The sequence below is a fragment of the Falco rusticolus genome, chromosome 3 (genome assembly GCF_015220075.1).
Source record: "Falco rusticolus isolate bFalRus1 chromosome 3, bFalRus1.pri, whole genome shotgun sequence".
NCBI classification, from domain to species: Eukaryota; Metazoa; Chordata; class Aves; order Falconiformes; family Falconidae; genus Falco; species Falco rusticolus.
In genome coordinates this window covers 77,070,926-77,085,727 of record NC_051189.1, presented here as the reverse complement: position 1 = coordinate 77,085,727, position 14,802 = coordinate 77,070,926, and the positions used below count along the sequence as shown (strand labels likewise).

Below are 14,802 nucleotides of genomic sequence, written 5' to 3'. Positions count from 1 at the left end.
AGGAAGGGAGGATGATGGTACCCTGTCGGTCAGAGGTCAGGTGTAACACATGGGACTGAACCAAGCAATACTCAGCCAGTTCTGTGTTTTCTTTTATTGTTGTGGATTGAAAACACTCATTTTCCCTTAGAGAGCAGAAGTCAGTACCTTCACTAATAATATAAAGACCAATTATTATTTTCTTTAAAACATTCCTTTTCCCGTGTACTCAAGAGTTTAATACCCAATGACACTTAAGTCTGTGATGGTCATCTTTGAAAATATAGAATCTCCCTTGAGAGCTACCAGTGCAGTGGCCTGATATAGTAAAGATCTTTAAAGGCTTCTCTTGCTTTCTGAAAAGATGCTGATGGCCAACTGTCTCCCTTCCACTGCCGTATTTGTACCAAATTCACCTTGAGAAATCCCTTTTCACCTAAAGTGAATTGTTTTCCTTTCCTTTCTAGAAAAGTAATTTTTACAAAAGTAAAAGCAAACAAACCCCCAGAGTAATAAATGATGGGTTTATTTTAGAACATGAAGCCTTCTCTTGATCCAAGTGCTGCTGTTGCAGGGAAGTAGGCCACTTGTAAGTCTCCATCTCTCATGCATGTCTGTTTGTATCACAAGTCAGGTTATCTTTGATGCTCTGCCTGTAGAAAGAAGTGGTGAGCTAAGGGAATCTTTTCACCTTTCAAGAATATATACCTGCCTGTTATGATGTGAAGGGTGTTTGAACAAATGTTACTCTTGCTTCTTAACAGAAAGGTAAATAAAACTCAAGCCCGTACCAGTACCTGGTTTTCTGTCAGATAGTTTCGAAATAGTTGATTCTGATTCTGAATGTTTGAGGTGGGCAGTGCTGATACTTTTTAGTTTCTCGGGGTGACCTACAGCCTACAGATAAAAATCAGGGTTTCAAAGTTAGTGAAGTACCAATTTATCATCCCAAACTGTATTGCTTAATCGGTGGGAAGCCCATGGAGGGACAGAGTGCCTTTTCTTTCATAAAATAAAGAAATAAGCAGTGCCCTCTAGTGTTCCTTAACAGCAGAGGGAACCACCAGGAGAACTGTATATCATCTAGGTACCTGCAATCAAACCTGTTTCACAGCTGCAGAAGGAGCTCTTTATTTCTTGAAGAAAAGTAGTAAAAAAAGAACTGCAATACCATAGCTTATCAGGACATAACTGTCAGACACGCAGTCATTAATAGGTAGATACAGTCAGAAAGCTCAAACTCTCTGACCTGTTTCATCTTCTCTGATCTTGAAGGGTATGAGTGTAGTAGGTCTCCAACTTGTACCTGGGAAAGGATGGGAGGTGTGTTTCACCAAAGGGCCAGAGGCTCACGAAGTCTCAGGGAGGGGTGGAGCAGCGAGTGTTCCTGCCTGAAGTTCAGAGATTCAATTTCTGGCATAAAGCCATCCTGGTGTACATATTCAAGCGCATCTACAACACATTATAGCAAGACAGTGAGCAGGTAGGACAAGCTGAAAACTTTGGGCTGTCCTTGGAGCCCCTCAGAAGTTTTTGATTCGGGTGATAGTAGCAGGTTGGACTCCTGTCTCCAAGTTGTAGATATCACTTGTTTTGGTTAAAGACAACTCCGCCAGGGATGCACTATGGGAATTACAGTCAACTGTTTGCTTTAGCATGGAAGGCTATTTCTCAGTCTGCTTAAAAGAGCGCAACATTGTAAGTTGCTAATGTAAAACAGCAAGCATTGAAAAGCATTTGCTATCTTGTTTCTGAGTTGTCTTCACTCTGAAAACATTGCAAGCAAATGTGCCTTTCCCTCTCTGTTTTTTTAATTTGATTTTCTACTGTAGAAAAAGAGCTTATGACTGACTATTGTCTTTCAGTTTCTGCTGATATATTTTCATAGCCTTGGTTGCAGTCTGGGGCTTTTAGGAATGAGCCCCAAGGTCTCTGTGCCATTAAAGTTACTGTTGACAAACGGGTATTGTGTAAGGCCTTGAGAGCATCTTGCCAAGTGTCCCTGAGATGTAATCTGCTGTATACATTTATCACTTTCTGAAAAACAGCACACAGAAACACAACAAAAATACTAATGCAGTACCTTGGCTTAAGCAGGCTTTCGTGCCCTGGGGGAGATTCACCCTGGACTATGGTTTCCTAAATGAAAACATTTTCTGATGTGGCATGACTCCAAGGAGTGACCATCTCACTTTCCTCCTTGGGTTAAGCTCCGTGAATGTTTCTGATGGCTACCAGCACTGTAAGAAGTGGGTGCCAAGACTTATATAGATGGTCAGTATATTGCCGTGTGTAAGAGCATCAGGTGAAGAGGTTAGGAACTTGTATTTCTGAGCTGATTCAACAAGAGCAGCTGCACATGAGGAGGGATCTGCGAATGTACATTGTCTCTGTGGAGCTTGCTCCACCCTGGTAGGAGATGTCAGAAATGAGATGATTTACCTGGGCTGTTGCTTCTCAAAAGGGGTGTCAGACAAGCTGAAACGTTTGTGATACACACTGCTGTCTTGCTGCCACTGCTGTTTCCAAACTGGATGGTTCCAGTAGTTGTTGATTCTTCCGCTCTAATGATAGACCCTTTTTTGAGCTGCAGTTAATAACTTCTGTCCTCTGCTACATGCCAGCAGGAAGAGCATTGTTTGTGCTGATTGCCAAGGATGCCGTCACACTCTGTGACACAACCAAGAATAAAAATGTTCAGCATTGTTCCTCTGAGATGTACCAAAAATCTGCATGCACCAATGAAAGCAACCAGTGTTACGGTATCATAACAGTGGTTCGTTAGGACTTTACCATGGGCTGGGATGATGATTGTTCCTATTTAAGACCCAGACCAACAGATGGCATTTGTTAGGACGCTGATATTTATGTACAAAGTTGCCAGCATTTTAAGAAATGGTGCCTCTCTTGATTAAGATGATAATGTACTGCCTTGTTTGGAGACATTCTGCTTGTAATGATGCTGGTGAATTATGAATAGAGGGAAATTAGTAATAACAAGTGCCAGATGAGGGTATCTTTCAAAGAGGAGTATTTTGTGTAATATGGCATGTAAAGTTGACGGACTGGGTCTTAAAAGACCTTTATTATTCTTTAAGCTTTCCTGACAAAATTACTCTATCCTGCCAAGAAATGTAGTTTCACATGCCAGTGTGTTTTTAAGCAAGAGTAATTAAAGTATGCCTCTAAGTTTATGGCTTGAAGTGAAATCTGTTCCTCCAATGTTTTGTCAGGAATCTATAAACAGTGCAAGGAAGGAGACAACTTATAACAACAATAGTTTTGCCAAATCTACACATTCTGCCTTTGAAATCAGAGGCAATTAGGGATGACTAAAACTACTTTCAAAGTTGTTTTTTTTTTTTTAAAGTGTGACTTTTGCTGAAGTTTTACTTCACATTTTTCCTTTGGTTGAAGATGACTGTTGGGAATAAGAAATGTTTTTTTTTTAAATTAAAACCTGCCGCCTTTGATTGAAGTAAAAAATGATTACTGGGTTGTAAATGCATTGAAGCTTCAAATGCTAGGCCCTTTTTTGTAACTTCCTGAGAGATGGAAATAAAATTTAATTTTATTTTGTAGTGTAAAGTAGTAATTAAAAGAGAACTAGTCAAGAGGAAGTAAGAAATAAAAATTTGGAGTTTGAAATTTCATTCTCTCATAAGAATACTCTGTCTCCATGAGCATTTCATCTCATGAGCTGCTGGCTGCTGTCCATTGCAGAGAAGGTCCTTTCATGATGATCTGTGGGTGACACAAAGTGCGTCATGGGAGCTGACTGTGAAGATTTGATTTTCCTTTGTAATTGTCCTCAGATTGCATTAGTGTAAGAAAATTCAGTTTAGGACTGCAGAAATGTTGCATAACGTCTCTGTCAGGTACGCCAAATGTAGTAGACCAGGAAGACTGGAAGAGCATGCCCTCTGCTGCATCCATGCATAGTCACAAGTCACTTTCAAATACACAATAATAAACTTAAAATGTACTGTCCAAAACTTCTTCCAAAGGAGCAAATGTTGTGGCAGGGTTCAGAAAGATAGAAAAGTTATTTTGTCATCTTTAAATTATTTCTATGAGTATGTATTAGTAGGGGAATAAATGAAGTAATATGTTTCAGTATTGGATGATGAAAAGAAGGCTTCTGCTTCATTTAGAAAAAGATCAAGATCAGTTTTCATGAGAATAAAACACTGTTTTGAATTATGCTTAGAACAGACTGTCCGACTATTTCTGGTATTAACGTTGATTGCCATTGCAGAAAGGATTTAACAATAGAAAGATGAGAACATGAGAAAAGAATGTCTAGAGGGAAGGCAGTCAAGGATGGGATTCAGTGGCTCTAGCTTTGATAACAAAAGCAAAGGGTGCTCTTAGTTGAGACTTTTGAGACTAATCTGGTACTTTCAGTAAACCTTAAATTTATCTTAATGCAGAAAGAGCAGTTTTTCTAGCCATTCTCAAAAATTCCTCAGAGCATTGTTTCTCACTGATCTTGTTAAAGGCATTGTAAATTTACCTGGGAGATCTCATCCAAAATTATGGATGACTAAACCCTGAATTTACTTGCGCTTTTTAAATGAACGAGTATATATATATATATATAAAAATAAATAAATATATAAAAATAATAAAGCTTTATTTAACAGCAGTCTACATAATTGGAAATAGGAATTATGACATTTCCACTCTAACTCTTTTGAAATCAGTACTGTATTTTTACCATGTTTTCAGTTTTATTTATATTGAATTTTTTTCTGTTGTCTTTTTTTTTTTTCCCCCCAGAAAAACTTTACAATTCCAATGGACGGGAGCTGAGACGGGCACTTTTCTCCTTGAAACAAATATTTCAGGTGAGCATATAATGGCTGCCCATTCTGTGATTTTAACATGAATTTTTTTTAATGTAGGGAATAACTTACAGTTTCTGGCAAAAGAGAATTTTAAGACTTCATTTGTAATGTGCAATTAGCCAATTGCTTCTTAGGTCTTTTCTCTTTATGGTCTGCAAGCCTTCCCCTGTTCCTTCAGTCTTTCAGAAGGCAGGACCAGATGTGGAATAATGGTAGAGTTAGTTGTTGGAACCTGCCAGAAAATTAGAAAATGGGGACTTTTAGATGGAAACTTAGGCTGCTTGTTAGACAGTGGCATACTTCTGTATTGGGAAGACTGGGAGGCAGGTATGAAAATAGAAAACCATGGGTTGAAGTGATGGTCCAACATTAGCCAAATAATTGACAAGTAAACTATGCTTAAGCCACATCAAAAACTGGAAAAGTATGTGAGAGACATGGGACAGATCTGATGAGGAACCAAGATGTAGAAGGAGACCTCTGAAGGTGTTAGAATTTAGAGTGAGTTTAGAGGAAATTATTTACTGATTAGCCAAAAGGATGCTTTGTAGAGCTGAGGAGGTAATGGTAGCGACTGCTCAGTTTAAGGAAAGGCATGGATTTGAATGTGAGTGTTCATTATGGAAAAGGCCTGAAATCAACAGGATTCTGTGGGGAAATAGCCAATGCGATAGACAAGTGATGTGGATGATAAAAAAGTTAATTGAATAGAAAAGCATGGATTTTAGGTTGGTTTTACTGGATAAGGAGAAGGACTTTGGAAAGTTGCAGGACTGGAAGGAAACTTCTTGCAGAGAACAGGTCAGGAAAAATGAAAAGAAAATGTTCGTGTGAACTAGAGCATACTGCCAATGTGATCCTAAAATGGAATACAGGATGACACATTCCATTTCTATCAGTAAATATAAGTGAACTTAATAAGAAAAGCACCTTTTTACTTTACTAACAGGTCCAAATGGAGGATGACAACCTATGTTTTACAGCTACAACATGTAGGTGCAAGTGTTTCACGCTGTTAGTTTAGTATTTTTTGCTTTGTTTTAAACAGACATTTATTTTTAGGAAGAATAACAAAGTTATGCAAATTTCCAAAACACATAATGCTTTTTGCAGATTTCAAAGTTGAGCATTCAGAATTTAGAAAATGCCAGAATGAAGATATTTCTGAAGACTAGAAGTAGATTGTGAAGGGTGAACCATTTATTGGAAAATTTTGGTAATTGAAGGTGTCTTCTGGGTCAAAAAAAAAAGTACCATGAATTTTGAAACTTTTGGACAATGAAAGAGTTCCAGCTCCAAAACAGTCTGGTCATCTCATGGCAACAGATTGGGAGAGCCATTGTCTCTTCAAGGCATTCCCAGGGAAAGACCAAGTGAATGATGGAAGCTGAGTTTTCCTGTGAGCTTGTCAAGCAGATGGACTGTGCGCTCAGAGGAAATTAGGCAGGTTTCCAAGAGCCTTCTTTGTTTCTTCTCTTTTTGTTCATCTCAACTGTTTCTGGGAAGTAGTTGTATTTCTCTGAATTTATGTATTCCACAGGTTAATCTGGGCACTTGGGCATATTTAGCAATAAATAATAAGTCTCTCTTCCCACCCATGCCATACCTCCCATTCCTTCCGTGATGACTTTTCCCAGTTTGGGTATTCACAAATATTCTCCTCCATGTATCTTATTTGAAGTCTAGTAGGTGTTTCTGAGCACATAGTGCTCTGTGCTTTCCGTGAACACACCAGTAAGATCTGTCTTCCAGCTGATTTACATAGAAATGTGTTTTAAATATTTATCCTATTAAATGTAATTGGAGTTGACTAGGTTGAAGAGGAATGAGAGAAAGGGGAAAAGCGATGCGCACAAACCCATATCAATGTGTGAATTTAGTTTTTAAGTGAAGCCTGTCTGACAGTTTCAGAATATAATTTTCCTCGAAGAATTCAACTTCCCTGCTTCCTAATATATATGGTACGGAAAGGACTTTGGGAATTATCTATTACCACTTTAAGTAGCTACTTCTGGTAGAACGGTGGATGTTTGTTAAACAAATGTACCCTTCTGAAAATCTTCTTATACTCTCAAAATACAGGTTTTCATTAGTGGATAATTGAGAGAAATTTTCCTCAGGCTGGAGAGTGTTCATATCATATGCTTAAATACTTGAAGCAGTACACTTCAAACTGTAAAATGAGACCCTGTATGATTTAAGCATCTGTGTTCACCTTTCAACTTCGATGTCATTGGCAACAGTTACCGTCATTGCTAAGGGCAACTCTTGAATATCATTTTAGTTTATCTCATAATGAACCATGAGTCAGTGTAAGATGATTTTTATATCTGTTTTAGAAAGAAAAGCTGTTTCAGTTTTTTAGTAAAGAAAAATACAAGTTAAGATATATTGTAGAACAAACAGTATTGCCCAAAAGGTCATACTTGGTTTATTTTTTTTTGTCGATGACATTAAAGTGTGTCAGTATTAGAAAACTATCATTATGTTAAAAGGTAAGTTTTTTAAAATATATTTTTCAACATAAATACTCATTTGATTTTGTATCTTATTATATTTAGTATTTTAAATTCCTTAAGAGTATAATATTTTGGAAGAAAAATGTTGAGTTCAAAACCAGTCTTTATTTTAATTCTAACAAATTTTCAGAGTGTTATGGAGACTTCATCATGTCTTTAAGTGCCAAGACAGTTCATACCATCATGTTTTTATAATCATTTCATCATAGCTGAGTTAATTTGGCACAATTCTGAGTCCCTATCATTTTTATTTTAGGGAGTTTCAAGGTAACGCGCAGTCTTTTATTTGCATTAAGTGGGAACAGGCCCAAGTTTTACATCAAATAGAAATTCCAAATAGTCAGAGCTCTTGGTTTTTCACGCGAGGCCTCAGCAAAGCTTAGCAGTGTTTGGCAAAAGCAATGCCTTTGTTTCAGATTTTAAATGAAAGATTCATTTGACAAGTACAAGCTTGGAATTTCTCTTTGGTTTCTTCTGATGGGCTGTTTTTGGCAAAATGATAAAGGTTGTGCGGAGTATTTTTCTTTAACGGTAACGTTATTCTGTTCCTGTCATTCATTCTGAAGGGTTAAGATAGCCACACTCATCATCTTTTGCTGGACTGTGCTGCAGTATTCTTCTGATTTACCAGTATGCTTTTTGATGAACAAATTTACAGAGTAAGGAGACTAATGTTCAGACTAGAAGTATATGAAGCACTTGACCTTAAAAGTACTGAAAAAAGATACACAGATATAACTGACAACCTGTTGGAGTACAGTTTAGCTCCCTTTGAATGTATTTTCTGACAAACTTCTGAGCTGCCTAGCTGTTGCGTTTATCAGAGATTCATGAATTTTGTGCAGAGTCCTAAAACTCCCAAAGGCATCTAGGGCAGAATCCAGCTGAACATGGCGCTTATAAAGTCAGGGCTGAAAAACATTCTTGCATTTCCTGATTGTGATGTCGTAAGAGATACAAAAATACAGCTGCTTAAACCATTTAATTCAGTATCAATCTTAAAAAGCAGAAAAATTGGGTACAAGCACTATAATATATATATAAATAGTACTGTGCAATTTATTTGATATTAAAAAAAATATTTATCAAGACCTCTGATACAACTAGATGTAATATAAAGCAAGCATGTTTTAGAACCTATAAACGAAAGATGTTTTAGAACCTATAAACAAAACTGTGCCTTGTAGTTGCAAATCATTACAAACCATAGTTTCAAATCGTGCTGATTGCATCATTTCAAAATATGAAACAACTGGATAAGAATATGGTGGTGTAAGAAAAATAAGGAAGCTATAAAGCATGTTTCAAGTCTGTTGAAATCTATAATAATATGTAAATCTGTTTTTTAAAGTTTTGGAAAATATTTTTAATCTATCAATGCATTAGGTTTTCTAGACAGCAGACCTAAAGGATATATTTTAAAGTGTTGAGGAAAAAAGCCAGTTTTCATTTAGGACTGTTTTCCCCACTGTTATTTAACAAATGCAGGATATCTCCTATTATTTTTCCTGAGGAGCCTATATTCCTATTTTGTGTTCTGATCAGAATATCAAGGGATGCAGTTACAAAATTCTCTTACAGAATTTTCTTCTATTGTTAAGAAATTCATTAATCATTGAACAATTGAGCTTTGTGTAAAACATCACAAAGAACAGCTATGTAGGGGCCCTGGAAACATTAACTAGAAGGTGTTTGGATAGACACAGCCTTATCAGTGACTGAAATCAAATGTCACACACTTCAGTGTCTAAGGAGTCATCAATCATCCTTAGGAGAGCAGAAGGAGTATTCTGTGTTTGCCTCATTGATCTCAAGGAAGGAGGCTGCTCCTTCCCCTCTTGCAAGCATGACTGATGACTCCTGAGGGTTTGAAGCTATGTGACGCTTGATTTAGGGGCTGCTGTCATCACTTGTGAGGCAGGCTGCCACCTCTCCCCTTTAAAAGCCCTCTTGGAAGGGTTCTTGAGTCATGAAAAAGAGAAACTTTAATTTCTTTCAAAAATCAAATTCACCATAGTTCTGCATAGCAGCTTACGTTATCTGTTTAACACTATTTTACAAAGGATATGTCTCATTACTGTTTAGAGATTATAGATAAAATACATATAACATGTTAAATGTCAAAATCAGTTTCTCAATTTCAGTGGCAAAAAGGCTGTCGTATTCATGTCTAGACAATGTTATGGGTTGAGGTCTAAACAGTTCTTAATGTGACGATAAAATGTGAACTACTTCGGCCACAAAGGTAACCTAAAAACCTGGAAAGCCACCATTATTCCTTCTCTAATCTGCACGAATCTTGGAACTGGAACAGGAAACCTTCTTTTGTATGGAGCCTATCTGCTTTAGCTTCCTCAGGTATGTAACACAATGCAAATGTTTGATCTGTTGCTTAGCTGCCATGAAGAATGCTCCTGGTAGGGTCTGGTCAAGGCAACTTTTCTAGTAATTTTTAATTCTTCTATTAACTGAGAGGAAAAGCCATTGTATTGATGCACCTGCTGTCTACTGAAGGTGCAAAGGATGAAATTCTGTCCCAGCAAGTCAATGGCATAAAACATCTTTAGTCTTAGTGTTATTTTTACCTGGTGGTTGAGTGTATACAGGTAAAAGTATTGTGGTAAACAGGCAGAGGCAGCGACAGCAAATCTTTTTATGTTTGTTTCCTGCTAAATGTTTTGTCTTCATAGGGGGAGGCAACCAAAGCTTTTCTGGCTAATAATTTGTATAGATTAATCTGATATTGAGGTGTGACTTATTTTTGCTTGCTTGCTTCTTGCACTTACGGGTGAAAAAAGTTATCTGGGGGAAAAGATCCTGTAATTATCTGTGCCTTCATTAACTGAAATAATAAAATACTGGAAACAGAAAGTTACTTCCACATGGTTCAACTTGCTGAAATAGTAGCAGAGTTTCTTTTCCATGTCCTTTCTTTCAACCTGAAAGGCGGAATGCATCGGCTTATTGCTCTGTACAACCCAAAGAGGTAGCCCACCATTGTCAGTGGTAGAACTTGATGGTAACTCTGGAACCTTTCTTATGTGAACGTGGCATCGTGGAACTGCAAGTTAGGTGCAGTGAGAGCAGTAGAAGCAAGCATTATAGTGTCACAGTGAGATGGCTTTCTACCTGCAGCTCCCTCATCTGATATAGGAATCAGGAAGGTTAGTTAAAGTGGTGATGTTAATGACCAATGTCACTGAAGAAGCAAAACACCATGTTCAGAGAAAAGAGGAAACAGAGCTTTCTTGGAGAAGATGGTGAATATCAGGCAGGATCACAATGATTTGACCTTGGTAACTGAAGCAAGCAGACTTAAAATAAGAACTGAAGTGCAGCATGGGAGCAACTTTGCTGTGCAGGCTAAGAACCCTTCCCTCTCTAAATTTTGTCTTTAATCGACTTAAGCTACGAGTGATTCTTTGGAGGTCTTGGTTACATCCACTGAAAATACTTTTGTTTTCATCTTAGAGGTGCAGACTTCTGTTTCCTTCATTATATGTATGTGCCAATCAATCGTGTGTTTTACAGAATGATTATCTATCAGAAAAGTTTAAACATGATAGACATGTAGGCTGATTTTTCTCCTTGGTCTTCTAAGAATTTGGTGTATATATCCAAAAGGAAGAAAACTCTTTATGAAGGGAAATGCAAAATCTTAAAGGAGCAGTTCTTCATTCATATACAAATAAGTTGCATCTACTAAGGAAGAAAAAGTAATAAATGAATGGGAAATGGGTGGTAATAAATGATGTATTGGACCTTGATAAAATAATACAGTTATGAGCTAAAAGTTTTTGGGTTTAAATTTATCCTTTTCTTATGGATGCTCAATAGGAAAGAGCAATTATTCAAAGAAGTTACTTTAATTTCACTAGACAAGTTTGTTTGTTTGTTTTTTAAAAAGGGAAAACATAAGAGATTGCTAAGAAAGTTTAAACATTTAAATCCTTTTATAAATGCATGCAATATTTGTTGTCTATCTTCTACCACAGTTTTTCTTCTGGGTTTTTTTGGGTGTTTTTATTGGTTTTTTTTCTGGAACTTGATGCTATAAACATACCTTAACTGTGTCTAATAAACACTGATTTGACTCTGAGGAATCTCAACAAATCTAATCAAGCAGGATTTGATACTTGTCTACTACTTATTTCCTCAAGATTTTTTTTTCATATGCTGCAGGACAGCTACTGGGATACCTACATGGTTAATGCTGGGTAGATTGGGTATCTGCACACCTGTCATTTGAGGAATTTGAGAAAGACTTTGAGAAGTCTTTGCATTACTGAAAAGTTATTTATATGAATGTCTTGTTTCAGGTTTTATATATTTGTAAAAATGTGAATAGCTGAAAAAAAGATGTTTTAACGTCTTATGGGTTAGAGTACTTCCCAGTATTCTCAAGCTTGAAGAAATCCTGTCTGTAAGAGAATTGCATACGTGTATCAAGATATAAAATACTGGTTAATTTTTCACTTTTTTTAATTTTCAAAGTAATGTTAACTATTAAAACATTTATTTTGCCCCCATGTATTCTTTCAACTATCCAAAAGAATCTGCAGAAAGGCTTGCAATTTAAAGTGTGTCCCTATGTGAAGGAGGTGTGAAATAATAACTGTTGCAGCTTTTCTGTTTTGCTAACAAGAAACACTGACAAATACTGTATTTGTTTTGCTGGTATTTTTAGCACAATACAAAATGTGTTCTTGAGAAACAGCATTTTTTTTATTTATTTCCTGGACTTGAGGGTATTTCAGAGGGGAGACTACAGGGAATTAATGACTGTAAAGCAAACACTTCGGGGTGAATTTCTGTATCTATTTATTGGTACCAAGGTGGAAATCAATAATAAGTAAGTGTGGTCTGTATTTGAAATGTTTTCAACTTGGAAAGAAAAAAAATACATTATTTTTTTAATACTTAAGTTGTGTAGCGTTATCGTTAGCTGGCATCGATGTGCTTAAAAGGCTGGCAAAAAAATTGCTGGCATTTGGTGATTGCTGCTTAGGCAGCTTGTCTCATGGCAAGGATGTGCAACAGAATTGATACTTAAGGGTGAATTGTCTTTGTAATCATCACTTGAAGCCCAACTTTGCATTGCAGGCTGCTTAAATATATTACCTCACTGAAAGTAAAAGGGGGATGGTCATTTCCATGTATTGTTGCAAAATGTTGCTCCATGTAAATAGATGGGAGAATAGGAAAAAAGAGAACAATGTAAAAATACTGATGTCTTTATATCATGTTATGGTCACTCTTCTACACAGATGTACATGTGACGAGTTGGGAAGGTGTAAAGGGTGGGGGAGGGAAGCGAATAAGGAGTGTGGCGTCAGCACGAAGTTGTGCAGGGAAAACCGTGGAGGGCAGAGGAGCGGAAGCTGTGGCACAGCTGGTGAGGGCCGTAAAGCGACTGAAGTCTATTTGAAATTGACAGAGATAGCAAGGGGAAGGAAGTTCCATTGAAGGACAAACTGGCTGCTTGGTCCCTGTCAAACCCGTCACCACTAAAATGCTTCTGCCACTGCCTCAGTTACCTCTAGCAGCTGACTGCAGTTTTATGAACATCCCAGTCCAGGGCACCCATGTTCTAGATGTGCTGGTGGGATCCTGGGGGAAGGAAAACAGCAACTGCACTTGCCTAGCACCCGTATCTTGGGATAGTTTCTGAGTTGCCAAGTGTCAGGGAATGAAAAGACTTGTTTGAAGAGATGGACTCTTTGTCACAGAAGACTCTCTTCTGCTGCCCCAGAGAGCTGTATTTGGTTCATCTTCTAAAAGTAGTGTCCTGGCTCAAAGTCGAGCTGAGATTGCATGGCTTAATGCAAGATTTGCCTGCTTAAGCACTGGCTCATCCGGTCCATACATAGAATTGTGTTGTAGCTGCTTAAATAATTTAGGTTGAACCGGCAATACTATCCTGAGGGACTCATAGGGCTTAAGTTTATGTATGTTTGTGTGTGTGTGTGTGTATATGTGCATGTGTGTGTTTTTGGAATTATTTCTTTGTAGATTTGCTTGCAATAGATGACTTGGATTTTAAAATGGACTGAAATAAACAGTGACAATTGAATTAGATAGTATCAGGCACTTCTGGATTGGCAATCTAGTATTTTAATTATATGAATAATTATGGAGTCCATAGAACAGAACTATAGTTTAAAGTGTGGGAAAGTAACTATAAATTATATCTTGGCAGTCTATGCTCCTTCAATCACTTCCTGACTATGTTTACTCAGTTTTCAAGCCAAAATGAGCTTTTCTAACTGCAAACATTGCAAGCCAATCTTGATCTATAAAATGCAACCTGTTGCTTAAGCCAGTAAAAAAGCTGGGCTCCAGAAACGATCTGGGATTTCTGTTTCTAATAAAGCCACGGCATAACTCTTTTATTACTACATCATTGTAGTCTTGTCAATGGGAGTAATTATTTTGCTGGTAACCGTAGCAGATGTGATGCATACTGAAGGCAGGTAGCGATAGTTAAAAATATTCTTCTGGAGACTTTATTGTATTGTATTTCTAATGTAGACTCAGATCACAGACCTAGGTAGCTGAAAGGAAGGCTGAGAGGAATTGGCTGTTAGTTTTCTGTTGCCACAGGGACAAAGCATCATATAAGCATTTGAAATTATACGGGGAACCTGTGGACATGAAGGATGTCAGGTAATGAAAATGCATTCTGGTCATAAACCTGGACTGCCACATTGCTACTGCTACCCAGGGCAGTCAGGTTAGGAGCCAAGCTATGGGGTTCTTTGGGTTTTTTGGTTATTTTTTTGTATACATGAGGGTTTGCCAGAGCCAGACCAGAGGATGCTTGGGAAAGAAGATCAGTAGAATTCTATTCTCCGTGTACTATTAGGAGTAGGAAGGGTGGGACAAGCACCTACCCATCATTGATGCTGTTGCTAACAGAAACCTGGATTTTATCATTCTGCCTTTATTCACTTAGTAATAGAGGAGATTTTTCAAGTATATTGGGCAGTAGTCCTGCATTTTACTGTCTTGTAGTGGAGCGCCAGATTTCTTGTCATCTGAGATTTATGCCAGCAAAAGCCTGCAGTCACACATGGTTTGCTCTTTGACCTGCTTCCTCCTTCCTCCCTTTCCTCAGCAGTCAGCTGCTGTCCCTCCGCATCTAATTTACATCCCCAAATGAATGAAGCTTAATCCTCCTAAAACCAGCTGAACTTTGTGATCCTATCTTGACTAAAAGGAAAAGGGTGAAAAAAAAAAAAAAAGTCACTTCTAAAGTGGATGACCATCATTTATATTTGGGGGCGGACTTTCTGCAAGTGCACTGGCATTTTGGTGATGATGTATTTTTCCTTGTTTTATTTTTTTTTTCATATTGAGCTTAATCATCTGGGATTTCTGTTTCAGTTCTGCCTCCTTGCTGTGTAGCGTCTACTTTTGGCAAGGGAATCTGAGGAAGAGGAGTTTCCAAGGAG

The 14,802-nt window shown here is 37.5% G+C and overlaps 1 protein-coding gene across 3 annotated transcripts in view; it reads left to right on the top strand.

Annotated features, from left to right (window-relative positions):
- Positions 1–14,802, top strand: part of FHOD3 (formin homology 2 domain containing 3) — a 417,165-nt gene that overhangs the window by 184,029 nt on the left and 218,334 nt on the right. For all 3 annotated transcript variants that reach the window (XM_037381206.1, XM_037381205.1, XM_037381207.1), the window contains exon 4: positions 4,762–4,829. In XM_037381206.1, coding sequence (XP_037237103.1) covers positions 4,762–4,829 — 68 coding nt within the window. The remainder of the gene's footprint in view (positions 1–4,761; positions 4,830–14,802) is intronic.